General features: G+C 39.7%; 1 protein-coding gene and 1 pseudogene across 1 annotated transcript in view; both read left to right on the top strand.

The window, feature by feature from the left end:
- LATS1 (large tumor suppressor kinase 1) overlaps window positions 1-13,645 on the top strand; it is a 39,161-nt gene that overhangs the window by 3,266 nt on the left and 22,250 nt on the right. Inside the window, exon 2 of the mRNA XM_027551808.1 lies at window positions 10,826-11,299. Within this exon, the coding sequence (XP_027407609.1) occupies window positions 10,958-11,299 (342 nt within the window). The 5' untranslated portion in view covers window positions 10,826-10,957. The remainder of the gene's footprint in view (window positions 1-10,825; window positions 11,300-13,645) is intronic.
- On the top strand, window positions 52-3,612 carry LOC113898753 (annotated as a pseudogene).

Below are 13,645 nucleotides of genomic sequence, written 5' to 3'. Positions count from 1 at the left end.
AGCATTTGAATGGTACCTTAAAGGCTGGGTTTCATTTCTTCAAGAAGAAATATGGCAGAGGTTTTCCCAAGAAGAGTGAACAGAAAGGGTAAGAACATGAAAGTAGAAAAGCACAAGGTACATTAGCTGAGAGCAAGTAATTTGGTGTGATTAGAGTGTCTGTTACATCCAGGAGAATCTGGGTGGGTAAGATGGTGAAAAGAGTAAGAAGATAATAACATTTATTGAGTCAGGCACTTATTCTAAACATTTGACATGTATTAAACTTATTTAATGCTTAAAATAACCCTATTTAAATAGGACTGTTGCCCACATTTGAAGATCACAAAGCTAGTTACTAGTAGAACTGGGATTTGTACCCTGCTCTTCGAGCCAGATCTCTGGCTTTAATTACTAAGCTAAAGGAATCATTGAGGGCTCTGGAGTAGTGAGGTAACATGGTCAGAACTATATATTAGAAAGACTCATCTGGCACCAGTGTGGTATGGATTAAAGAGGTAAGCTGTTTAGTGTTGAAGAGTTGTTTTAAAAATGTTCTCTACTTCTTGAGTTTTCACATATCACTTTCACATTTGTTAATGCCAGGGTCAATTGTACATTGTTGGAGGGCTTGTAAATTAGTACAGCTTTCTGGAAGGCAACCTAAATAATAAGTATCAGAATTTTAAATACTCATTCTCTTTGACCCAGCAATTCCTTCCACTTCTAGGAATTTATCTTAAAGAGAAATGCTCAATAATTGGCACACAAAGGTTTTTTTTTTCCCCCCCAGTGGATTGTTTCAATGGTTACAATTCTGTAAATTTACTTAAAATAATTGAATGATGCACTTCATTATTTATGTATTTATTTTTGGCTATACCACCACATGGCATGTGGAATCTTAGTTCCCTGACCAGGGATCTAACTCATGCCCCCTTGCAGTGGAGGTCCCAACACAAGAATATTTATTGCCACAATTTTTATTAACTTTTATATGTACAAAGAACATGTGTATACATGTAAGCTATGAAGCATAATAAAATGAATACCCATGAACTCACCGCCCATCCTCAGAACTGGAATATTACCAATACAGTTGAAGTTATCAGTGTTTAAAACAGTATAGTAGCTTTCGCCTCGGTCTCGAGCGCTAGCTGGCAGCCAAGCGTACGCACTTTAGGGATTAGCGGCCGCCATCGACGGTGCTTAGGCTCCTCTGGGCTTGTCTGCGCCACTGGCTCGCCGCACACTCCGCCGTCATAAGCCGCCATCACGGTAAAGCTCGCAAAGGCCGGTAAAAATCAAGGTGACTCCAAGAAAATGGCTCCTCCCCCAAAGGAGGTAGAAGAAGCTAGTGAAGATGAGGAAATGTCAGAAGATGAAGACGATGAGAGCAGTGGAGAAGAGGTTGTTATCCCTCAGAAAAAAGGCAAGAGGGCTGCCACAGCTCCAGCAAAGAAGATGGTGGTTTCCCCAACAAAAAAGGTTGCAGTTGCCACACCAGCAAAGAGAGCAGTTGTCACCCCTGGCAAAAAGACAGCAGCTATGCCAGCCAAGAAGACAGTTACACCTGCCAAAGCAGTGGTAACACCTGGCAAAAAGGGAGCCACCCCAGCAAAGCAGTGGTAGCAACCTCTGGTAAGAAGGGGGCAGCCACCCCAGGCAAGGGAGCAAAGAACGGCAAGAATGCCAAGAAGGAAGACAGTGATGAAGAAGATGAAGATGACAGTGAAGAGGAAGACGATGTGATGAAGAGGAGGATGAGCCAGCAGTGAGGAAGGCAGCTGCTGCTTTTGGTGCTGCTCCTGCCACAGATGATGAGGATGACGATGATGAGGAGGAGGAGGAGGAGGAGGATGAGGAGGACGAAGATGACTCTGAAGAAGAACCTATGGAGATTGTACCAGCCAAAGGAAAGAAAGCTCCAGTAAAAGCTGTTCCTGTGAAGGCTAAGAGCACTGCTGAAAATGAAGATGAAGAGGATGATGATGATGACGATGAGGAGGAGGAAGAGGAGGAAGAGCCTGTCAAAGAAGCACCTGGAAAACAAAAGAAGGAAATGGCCAAACAAGAAGCAGCTCCTGAAGCCAAGAAACAAAAAGTGGAAGGCACAGAACCAACTACGTCTTTCAATCTCTTTGTTGGAAACCTGAACTTCAATAAATCTGCTCCTGAATTGAAAACGGGTATCAGTGATCTTTTTGCTAAAAATGATTTTGCTGTTGTTGATGTCAGAATTGGTGTGTCTAGGAAGTTTGGCTATGTGGATTTTGAATCTGCCGAAGACCTGGAAAAAGCCTTGGAACTCACTGATTTAAAAGTCTTTGGCAATGAAATTAAACTAGAAAAACCAAAGGGAAAAGACAGTAAGAAAGATTGAGATGCAAGAACACTTTTGGCTAAAAATCTGCCTTACAAAGTTACTCAGGATGAATTAAAAGAAGTGTTTGAAGATGCTGTGGAAATCAGATTAGTCAGCAAGGATGGAAAAAGTAAAGGGATTGCTTATATTGAATTTAAGACAGAAGCTGATGCAGAAGAAACCTTGGAAGAAAAGCAGGGAACAGAGATAGATGGGCGATCCATTTCTCTGTACTACACCGGAGAGAAAGGTCAAAGTCAAGACCATAGAGGTGGAAAGAATAGCACTTGGAGTGGTGAATGAAAAACCCTGGTTTTAAGCAACCTCTCCTATAGTGCAACCGAAGAAACTCTTAAGCAAGTATTTGAGAAGGCAACTCATATCAAGGTGCCCCAGAACCAAAATGGCAAATCTAAAGGGTATGCATTTATAGAATTTGCTTCATTTGAAGATGCTAAAGAAGCTTTAAATTCATGTAATAAAAGGGAAATTGAGGGCAGAGCCATCAGACTGGAGTTGCAAGGACCCAGGGGATCACCTAATGCAAGAAGCCAGCCATCCAAAACTCTCTTTGTCAAAGGTCTCTCTGAGGATACCACAGAAGAGACGTTAAAAGAGTCGTTTGATGGCTGTATTCGAGCAAGGATAGTCACTGACCGGGAGACTGGATCCTCCGAAGGGTTTGGTTTTGTAGACTTCAACAGCGAGGAAGATGCCAAAGCTGCCAAGGAGGCCATGGAAGATGGTGAAATTGATGGAAACAAAGTCACTTTGGACTGGGCCAAACCTAAGGGTGAAGGTGGCTTTGGTGGCCGAGGAGGAGGCAGAGGTGGCTTTGGAGGCCGAGGTGGTGGCAGAGGTGGCCGAGGTGGCTTTGGTGGCAGAGGCCGGGGAGGCTTTGGAGGGCAAGGAGGCTTCTGAGGATGCAGAGGAGGAGGAGGAGACCACAAGCCACAAGGAAAGAAGATGAAGTTTGAATAGTTTTTTCTATCCCTGTCTCTCCCTCTTCCATTGGAAAGAAAGGACTCTGGGGTTTTTACTCTGTTAACTGATCAATGACAGAGCCTTCTGAGGACATTCCAAGACAGTATACAGCTCTGTGGGGGTCTACTTGGAAAACCGTATAGATAACATTTCAAGGGAGGTAACCCTGTTGGTGTTGACTGGATATTCGTATAAACTTTTTAAAGAGTGATAGAGCTAACCCTTATCTGTAAGTTTTGAATTTATATTGTTTCTTCCCATGTACAAAACCATTTTTTTCCTACGGAGTTTGTTTGTTTGTTTGTTTTTGCGTTAGGGGGTGTAAAGGAAAGCAGAACGTTTTATCATGATTTTTGCTTCAGCAATTTTGGGACAGATTAAAAGTCCTAGAACTCTAAAAAAAAACACAAAAAACAGTATAGTAGCAAAATATTGGAAATAACCTAAAGGACCATCAGTAGGGGATAGATAAATTATGATACATCTACATGATGTAATTCAATATAGTTATTTTAAAAGTTGAGGTTGAATTGTCAGTTTCTTCCATTCCATGATACCATTGCTGCTGCTAAGTCACTTCAGTCGTTTTCGACTCTGTGTAACCCCATAGATGGCAGCCCACCAGGCTCCCCCGTCCCTGGGATTCTCCAGGCAAGAACACTGGAGTGGGTTGCCATTTCCTTCTCCAATGCGTGAAAGTGAAGTCACTCAGTCGCGTCTGACTCCTAGCGACCCCATGGACTGCAGCCTACCAGGCTCCTCTGTCCATGGGATTTTCCAGGCAAGAGTACTGGAGTGGGGTGCCATTGCCTTCTCCGATGATACCATTAATAAGTCTAAAACAAGCAGTCTGTTTAGTAACAGTTTTTCAGGGCAAAGGGAATAAACATGGTTTTTAACTAACCTTCAGTGGCATACATTTATCCCTTCAGTTGTATGCCTTTCAATTTTTTTGAGCCTCAGCCTTATTCACATTCAGAATCTGGAATTCTTCTCATTTACTTTGGGCTTCATATAACATCATAATGGTGTGTTGCTTTTTATAACCCTAGCTAATAATCTTCAACCTCTTTATTGTCTTTATGATTGAGTATATAATATGGGGCATATTGAAGAATACTGGAGTTTTATCTTTCTTTCCTTTTTGCTTAAACTCTTAGATTTTTTGATGGTTTTTTTTCTGAGTTGAGTGAGTTATTGCTAGAAATTAAACAACTCCTGAAGGTAACTCGAAAGGTTTTGACAGATATTTCATGTCTGAGTGTTTGTCCTTCATAAAAGACTCTTTCCTTTGAAAATTCTGTGATCTCACTGAAATTTGACAGCTGTTTATGCCTTTAATTGCATTGCATATTGGATGACAGTTTCTGATTACATAATGTTACATCATAGTGAAATCTTTTTGAAGGCATTTTGAACATTAATCAAAGGTCTAGATTCAACCACATGTGGTGCTGCCAGTGAAAATAATGCAGTTGAAGTGACAAGGAAATTTGACCTTTTACTTACGGTCAAGTTACGTGTGTTCTCTGCTGTTCCAGATCTTCTCTGCTTTGGAGCTGGCAAATTGCTTTTAATATTGATTTTAAGATATGCTCAATTTCAAAAATGTTAAAATGTGGAAAAGCATGTATCTTGGAATCAAGAAAACACTATACTTTCTGTCCTAGAAAGACATCGATAGTACTTTGTTATTCTCTTGCTAGCATATTGGGCCCTAAGCAGCAGTAGTTAGGTTCACACACAGGTCCTGTGTTCCGTATGTCCAGTAATCTCTCCATCAGGTCCAAATATAGCTCCTCTTGGTCCAAGATCTGTGAAGTTATCCTCACTCTGGCTGTCTGTCATCCTCTCTGTTACCTCTCACTCACCGTGTACACAATGGTAGGACAAGGATAGGAGGGCCATCATAAGCACTGCTATTAGAAAAGAAGAATGGGGGACTTCCCTGGTGGTCTAGTGGCTAAGAATCTGCCTTGCAGTGCAAAGGACACCAGTTTGATCCCCAGTCTGGAAGATCCCACATGCCAGGGAGCAACTGAGCCTGAGCTCTAGAGCCCGCATGCCGCAACTACTAAAGCTGTGTGCCTGGAGCCCTTGCTGCACAAGAGAAGCCACTGCAGTGAGAATCCCTTGCACCACGACTAGAGAGTAGCTCCTGCTTGCCACAACTAGAGAAAGCACAAGTACAGCAGTGAAGACCCACCATAGCTATAAACAAATAAGTAAACCTTTTTAAAAAGGAAAAGAAGAATGGGAAATAGCAGTTTCGGATAAAATAATTTTAAAACCTCCACAGGCAGATCTTGTGGAAGCAACCAGCCCTGGAGGAAGAGGAGATTCCTGGGAGGAACTGCCTCATCCTTTGTTCTCTGTTACCATTGGCCATTGTCCTCCAAGAACCAGGGAGTTCTTTTTCCTTTGCTATCCTTGGTCGCCTATGAAGTGTGAGCTTTGGGGAAATATTCCTCTTTGGAAGGTGCAAATCTTTTTGACTAAGTCACTGCTCAAAGAAGTTAAGAGCCCAAGGGTTTTTATTTTATTGCCCAAGAGCTGAAAGTTTTTTTAGTTTGAGCTTGAATGGTTAACAAAACAGTTTCCTCAAAGTTAGAAAGCCTCTGATGTGTTTAGTTCCAGTCAGTTCCATGTGTCAGTAACCATACAAAAGTTCACAGGTGTTAGGAACCTCATCCAAAGATTTAAGAACTCTCATTTCTCTTCTCAATTGGTTATTTGAGGGAAGACCATACCCTTAATGTTGTTTTTCGTTTGTTTTAAGCCACTGGGGTACTTGAGTCAGCTAAGAAGTTTCAGTGAGCATCTGCGTTCAAAATCTTTCAATTCTTTCCCTTCGTGTTTCGGTCTAAAAGCAAGCTGCTTTTCCAGTTCTGTAAGACTTTAAATTTCTGAACTCTATCCCTTTCTATTTTTGTTTACAAATAAGCTGCTTCTTTCATGACCTTATCATTTATTTATAATGCTTTGCCAGATAGCCAATAGCAGCCTACATACATTTCTAAGATTCTCTTTTCCAAACTCATTTTGTGGAACTACAAGTTCAGTAGGACTCCTTGTTACCTTGTAAGTTATAACAGGCAAGTCACTTTATCAAGTATTTTGCTACCGTGAAACATGGTTCTCTATTTGTCCAGCCTCCAGTATCGTTCCCTTGAAGCCCTCGGCCTGGCCATTTAGCCAATACCACGTTATGTTTGTGTTATAGCAGCACCTCATGTCTGGGTATCAACTTCTGTATTAGAATAATGAGAGACTATGTATACAGATACACAGTGGCCAGATCATATACGAAAATAGAACTGTGACGCACAGTCTTAGTGGCAGTAGTCCCAAAGAGTCTTGATCAGTAGTTGTCACCTTGCCTCAGGACTGAGCAGAGAAAACCACATATGCTTCCCAAAGCAATCAGGATGCTGTACTTCTAGTTAGCTGGTCTCCAACTTCCTTATGGTAGAGCATACTTGAAGTCGTCCCTCTTTTTTCAGTATAAAGTTTTTCTACTCCCATGCCTGCCTTTGAGTCTCTGCTAAACACAAGTGATGGTGGCTAACTCCCTTCCTGTAGTAAGCTCTGAGTAAATAGACTCTGCTTGTTTTGGATGGTCTTTATTGCCACATAATACTAAACTGTTTTGTGGTAACAAATCCCAAAATATCAATGGCTTAACACATCAGAGATTCCTATCTTGCTCACAGAACCCCATGGGAGTCAGTAATAAGCCATTCAGTGGCTTAGGGACCTACAGTGCCTCCATAAATAGGAGGCTGCCATCTCAAAATGTCACCTAGATTGTCACTGAAGCAGGAAAATGACAGATGGAGAACCACACCAGCTTTCAACTGCCTCAGTCCAGAATTGACTCACAGACATCTACTTGCAGGGCTTTGGCAACTAATCTGGGAAATAGAAGGTAGCATGTCAGTATAGTCTCTGCCACAGAGATTAATAAACAATGATTGAAAATAAATATATGCCGTATTTCCTCCATTTCACCATTTCTGAAGTCAGGTGATATAGATCATCTTGTAGTTGAAATGAGCATTTAAATACAGAAACTTTGTAAAACAATTATATTCCAGTTTTTTTTAAGTTAAAAAAAAAACTATGTTTCTATTCCCCTTGAAAAGCTAATGTTGAAACGATATTGTTACATGGAATTGATAGTTTCTTTAAAGAAATCCTGTGTGTTTTAATGTAATTTGTATTTGAAAAAGAATAATTTGTAGCAGAACCATTCCAAGATCCAGAGTCATTTCCTTTTCTTTATTTTTTAACTTTCAACATGTTTTGGAAAATTCAAGTGTACACAAAAGTAGAGGAAATAGTACAGTAAACTCTCAGGTACCCGTCACCCAGCTACAACAATAATCAGTTTATCACTACTTTTGTCTCATCCAAATCATCATAAAATCAGATTATTTTGAAGTTCCAGGCATCATATTTATTCACAAGTATAATATTTCAATGTGTATATGAAAAAGTGTAAACTAATTATTCATTTATGTAAACCTAATACACACTATTACACATATCCCAGAACTCAGTCATTTCTATGACTATTGTGCACTCACTTGGATGTTAGGAATGTTAGTAACTACATTTGAGTAATTGTCAAAGTACAGAGTTAAATATCAGTTCATTTCAGTTGCTCAGCTGTGTCCAACTCCTTGCGACCCCATGGACTGCTGCACGCCAGGCCTCTCTGTCCATCACCAACTCCCGAAGCTTGCTTAAACTCATGTCTATTGAGTCTGTGATGCCATCCAACCATCCCATCCTCTGTCTTTCCTGTCTCCTCCTGCCATCAGTCTTTCCCAGCATCAGGGTCTTTTCCAAGGAGTCAGTTCTTCACATCAGGTGGCCAAAGCTTTGGAGTTTCAGCCTCAGCATCAGTCCTTCAATGAACATCCAGGACTGATTTCCCTTAGGTTGATTGGTTTGATCTCCCTGCAGCCCAGGGGACTCCCAAGAGTCCTCTCCAACACCACAGTTCAAAAACATCAATTCTTTAGTGCTCAGCCCTCTTCATAGCCCAACTCTCACATACAAATATGCCCACTGGAAAAACCATAGCCTTGATTAGACAGACCAAAGTCCTTTGTAAATATAGGACTAGAATTAATCTCTCTGGTTCAGCATTTTCTAAAGTATAGTACACGGAGCATGAATTTCATAAAATGCTGTGGAGGAAAGAGTTCCTTGGTCATTTAAGTTTGGTCAACATGACATTCTTTTCTTGTAAATTCACGTGATAATGTAAAAGAATAATGTATTTTGTGTGTTGTGATCCCATTTTGATTAAGAGTAAAAATATTATAATATGCAGTATTAATAATAGTGATTTTAAAAAGTAGTGATTATGTTGCTTTCCTTCATCTTATATATTGGATTGGCCCAAAAGTTTGTTTGGGTTTGGGCCAACCCAATCACATTACTATAAAACTGAAAGCTTAAAACAGCATAAATGTATGCTTTTACAGTTCTAGAGGCAAAAATTCCAAAATCAGTATCACTGGCCCAAAATTAAGTCATCGGTGAGGCCACTGTTCCTTAGAGGTTCTAGGAGAAAAGCAGTTCCTTGTCATTTCCATCTTCGTTTGGCTGCCAGCATTCCTTGGCTTCTGGCTGCACCCTCTAGTCCCTGCCTCCATGGTCACATTGCCTCCGTCTCTTCTGTCTATCAAATCTCCCCTGCCTCTCATGCATGTACTTGCTCAACTGGATAATCTGTGATAATCTCCCCATTTGAAGATCCTTTAATGATATCTGCAAAGTCCCTTTTCCCAAATAAGGTAACATTTGCAGATTCCAGGGACTAGGAAGTGGTTAGCTTTTGGGATGTTATTATTCAGCCTACTACAGTGATTCTCTGTTGAGGGAGGGAATTATGAGGGACTTCTACCTTACATAATTACATGATACTTGAATTTTTTCAATAGGATGCATTTTTTTTATAATTGAAAGAAACAAATTTATATTAAGAGTAAAAGGAATAAATCACTTGCATTTATTAGTTTAACAGATACTTCTGCACTGCCTGTATTTACCAGTTTCTGTGTTAGGGGAATGAAAGGCAAATGTATCCTGACATAGAGAAGCAAAACTATTCTTATTTTTTTTCCTCTCTATTAAGGAGAACCATCTTTGGAATGGTAAATAATAATAGTAAAATGATGGCTAACTTGGAGTTGAAACCCAAACTAAAGGAATGCCTAGATGGCTATAAATTAAGTGCAACCTAGATACTGAGAAAATTTAATAATGGCCCCAAAGCACAAGAGTAGTGATGCTGGCAATTCAGCTATGCCAAAGAGAAGCCATCAAGTGCTTGTTTAAAGTGAAAGTTCTCAGTTTAATAAAAAAAATATGTGCTGAGACTTTAAGATCTACCATAAGAAGAAGTCGGAGAAGGCAATGGCACCCCACTCCAGTACTCTTGCCTGGAAAATCCCATGGATGGAGGAGCCTGGTAGGCTACAGTCCATGGGGTCGCTAAGAGTCGGACACGACTGAAGGACTTCACTTTGACTTTTCACTTTCATGCATTGGAGAAGGAAATGGCAACCCACTCCAGTGTTCTTGCCTGGAGAATCCCAGGGACGGGGGAGCCTGGTAGGCTACCGTTTATGGGGTCACACAGAGTCAGACACGACTGAAGTGACTTAGCATAGCATAGCATAGCATAGCATAAGAAGAAATCTTCTGTACACAAAATTGTGATTGTGCAAAAGAAAAACAGAAATGTGCACTAGTTTTGCTGTTGCACCTCCAACTATGAAAGTTATCACCACAGTATATGATATGTGCTTAGTCAAGACATAACATTTATACAGTAAGGTATTTTGAGAGAGAAACTACATTCATGTTGTTACATGTATGTTGTTAATAAATCTTTTTTTTTAGGGGGGAGGGGGGAGCACCACACAGCTTGTGGGATGTTAGTTCCCTGACCTGGTATTGAACTTGAGGCATCTGGGGAATGAGAGTACAGAATCCTAACCCCTGGACTGCCAAGGAATTCCCATAGTTGTTCTATTTTATTATTTGTTAATTTTTTACTGTGCCTAATTACTAAATTAAATTTTATCATAATTATGTATGTATAGGAAAAACATAGTACAGTTGACTCTTGAACAACTCAGGGGCTGGGGTGCCGACCCTTTGTGCCATTGAAAATTTGAGTAAAGCTTTACAGTCAGCCCTCCATTCAGCATCCTTGGATTCAACCAACCACTGGATTGTGTTGTACTGTAGTACCTATTTGTTGAAAAAAATCCAAATGTGAGTGGACCCATGTGTTTCAAGCCCATGTTGTTCAGAGGTCTACTGTATATACAGGGTTGGGTACTATGTGAAGTTTCAGGCATCTACTTGTGGTCTTAAAAGGTATACCCCCTGGATAAGGGGATACCTGCTGTGCATGGCACTGCTTTATCAGTCAGTCACTTTATAGCTTTGTTTATTTTTTCTTTTATTTAGATTGTAAAGAATTGTAACATTCCCGGGGACTTCTGCAAAAGATTTTTTTAAGTTTTGCTCAAGAGAAAGCTCTGAATCTCAATCAAGTAGCTGTTAAAGTCTTTTGTGTGGGTTATACATATAGATGTTTTCATGAAGAGGAGTGAAAAGCCAGAAGGATATAGACAAATGAGGCCTAAGACCTTTCCTGCCAGTAACTACACTGGCAGCAGTCGGCAGATGCTGCAAGAAATTCGGGAATCCCTTAGGAACTTATCCAAACCCTCGGATGCTGCTAAGGCTGAGCAAAACATGGGTAAAATGTCATCTGAAGATCCGCGGCAAGTCAGAAATCCACCCAAGTTTGGGATGCATCATAAAGCCTTGCTGGAAATTCGAAACTCTCTACAGCCATTTGCAAATGAAACAAGTCGGAGTCCTTCAGAAGTTAATCCACAAATGCTTCAAGACTTGCAAGCTGCTGGATTTGATGAGGTAAGCACTGTTAAAAACAAAAGAATTTTTTTTACCTTATACTGCCTAAATGTTGCCTCTGAGAATTTATTTATGTATACAAATATGTAGAGCTTCCCTGGTAGCTCAGTCCCTAAAGAATCTGCCTGCAATGCAGGAGACTTGGGTTTGATTCCTGGGTTGGGAAGATCCCCTGGAGAAGGAAATAGCAACCCACTCCAGTATTTTTGCCTGGAGAATCCCATGGACAGAGGAACCTGGCAGGCTACAGTCCATGGGGGTCGCAAGAGTCAGACATGACTTAGCGACTGAACCACCAACTACCATCAGTTCAGTCGCTCAGTCATGTCCGACTCTGTGACTCCATGGACTGCAGCACACCAGGCTTCCCTGTCCATCACCACTTCCCATCACCAACATGCTCAAATTCATGTCCACCAAGTCAGTTATGCCATCCAACCATCTCATCCTCTGTCGTCCCCTTCCCCTTCTGCCTTCAATCTTTCCCAGCATCAGGGTCTTTTCCAGTGAGTCATACAAATATGTACATTCTACAAGCAAAGAATGTTGTTTACAATTTCATCAGTTATTGAAGCAAAATAATTAATATTTCTTTAGTTTTTTCCTGTGGTTCTGAGATTTAAAAGGTTATGAAGTCAGAGCCAAAGTGCAGGTGAGGAAAGCCACAGGTAGGGTCAGGGTAAGGACATCTGCTTGTGTGTCATAGTTGCTATGGTGAGCTGAGTGGCTGTTGAAATGATAGCCCTAAGGATATGAAGTTTAAGCTTATGTTACAGAGAAGGAAGTACAATCAGAGATATCATTAAGCAGTTATGCTCACATAACTCTCATACAAATCTTAAACTCACAAAAACTAAAAATTTATTTGTTGATCAATCTCCAAGAATTTCAGTTTTTTGATGAAATTTCAGTTCATGTTAATTATACTAACTTTAATATTTTTACCTTTAGAACTCATTTTTAAAGTTTTCATAGCCTTTATTATTTAATCATTTTGTTTAAGTAACTAATAAAATTTCTTTTCTGTGATTATATTCTTCAGGTGAATATTTTAAATGGCAGAAATCATTCTAGGTAAAAACGCCATGGAAATTATAACTAAATGTGAATAATCAGGCATTGATTACATTTTCTTTAAAAATTATAGTAACTTTTTTCCTGATTTTAAAAGTATCTATTCCATGTTAAAAATTAAACTGTATAAGGAAAAAAACTAAAAATTGCCTTTAGTTTCACCACACAAAAATAATTACCCTTAAAATTTCTTCACTTTGTTAATATAATATTCTAGTGACCACATTTTCAGCTATCTCTATGTTTAATTTTAAAAATGAGAACCTAAGTAGGCATTATAGTAATGGATTTGAAAAGGGAAATTTACAACAAAACTAGGAAGAAAAAAGATTCTTTCTGGCCCATTCTCTTCATTTGATTAATCTTATTTCCTATTAATTTTATATTTAAATGTTCTAAAAATATTGGATTTGTACCAGAAAATATATGTAGAGGAGAGAACCTGGTTAATAGTTGGAGGATTAAAGAAATGGCTTGAATGGAAATTTTTAGAGTACTCTTCCTAATCCTTTAGTCACAAGGAAGAGAATAAAGAGAAGGCTGAATCATTGATCTTTTACTTTCCTCTTACATAGTACTAGGAAGAGGAAGTTTAGGAAAGCACATGGCTATACCATAAAGGCCCTTAAGTGATAATATGTATATCAGATTAAGTGACATCATTAAATACGTATTTATGGAACTCTTACTGTATGTGAACCCATCAGTCAGGATAGGGAATCATAACAAAAATGCTCCATTCCCTTACTGAGAAAGTTGCTCAGCCGTGTCCGACACTTTGTGACCCCATGGGCTGTATAGTCCATGGAATTCTCCAGGCCAGAATACTGGAGTGGGTAGCCTTTCCCTTCTCCAGGGAATCTTCCCAACCCAGGGATCGAACCCAGGTCTCCCTCATTGCAGGCGGATTCTTTACCAGCTGAGCCACAAGGGAAGCCACCATACCTTTAAGAAACTTAAAATTTTTTTCTAACATAGACAGTTTTAAGAATTGTAAGTCATTGGTCAGTGCCCTGTTCTTTATCTGTTGGCAATAACAAGAATTGCTTTGCATTACAAAGATGTTAGCTTTACTGCAATCACACATTTCAAAATTGTTTACCTTATGACATTAGTAGCCCCTTAAGCAAGGTTGCTTTACTAAAAACATTTAGACATTTATCAATCTTCATTTATTCAAATAAGGAATGAATGGTATTATTTATACTTGCAGTGATATAAAGAGTATGGCAATTTACTTCTGCCTCCTGAATCATTCTTTCTGATAGCTTC

The sequence above is a fragment of the Bos indicus x Bos taurus genome, chromosome 9 (genome assembly GCF_003369695.1).
Source record: "Bos indicus x Bos taurus breed Angus x Brahman F1 hybrid chromosome 9, Bos_hybrid_MaternalHap_v2.0, whole genome shotgun sequence".
In the NCBI taxonomy this organism is placed as follows: domain Eukaryota; kingdom Metazoa; phylum Chordata; class Mammalia; order Artiodactyla; family Bovidae; genus Bos; species Bos indicus x Bos taurus.
The sequence above is the reverse complement of the archived record's forward strand: the minus strand, read 5'-3'. Positions and strand labels throughout refer to the sequence as shown.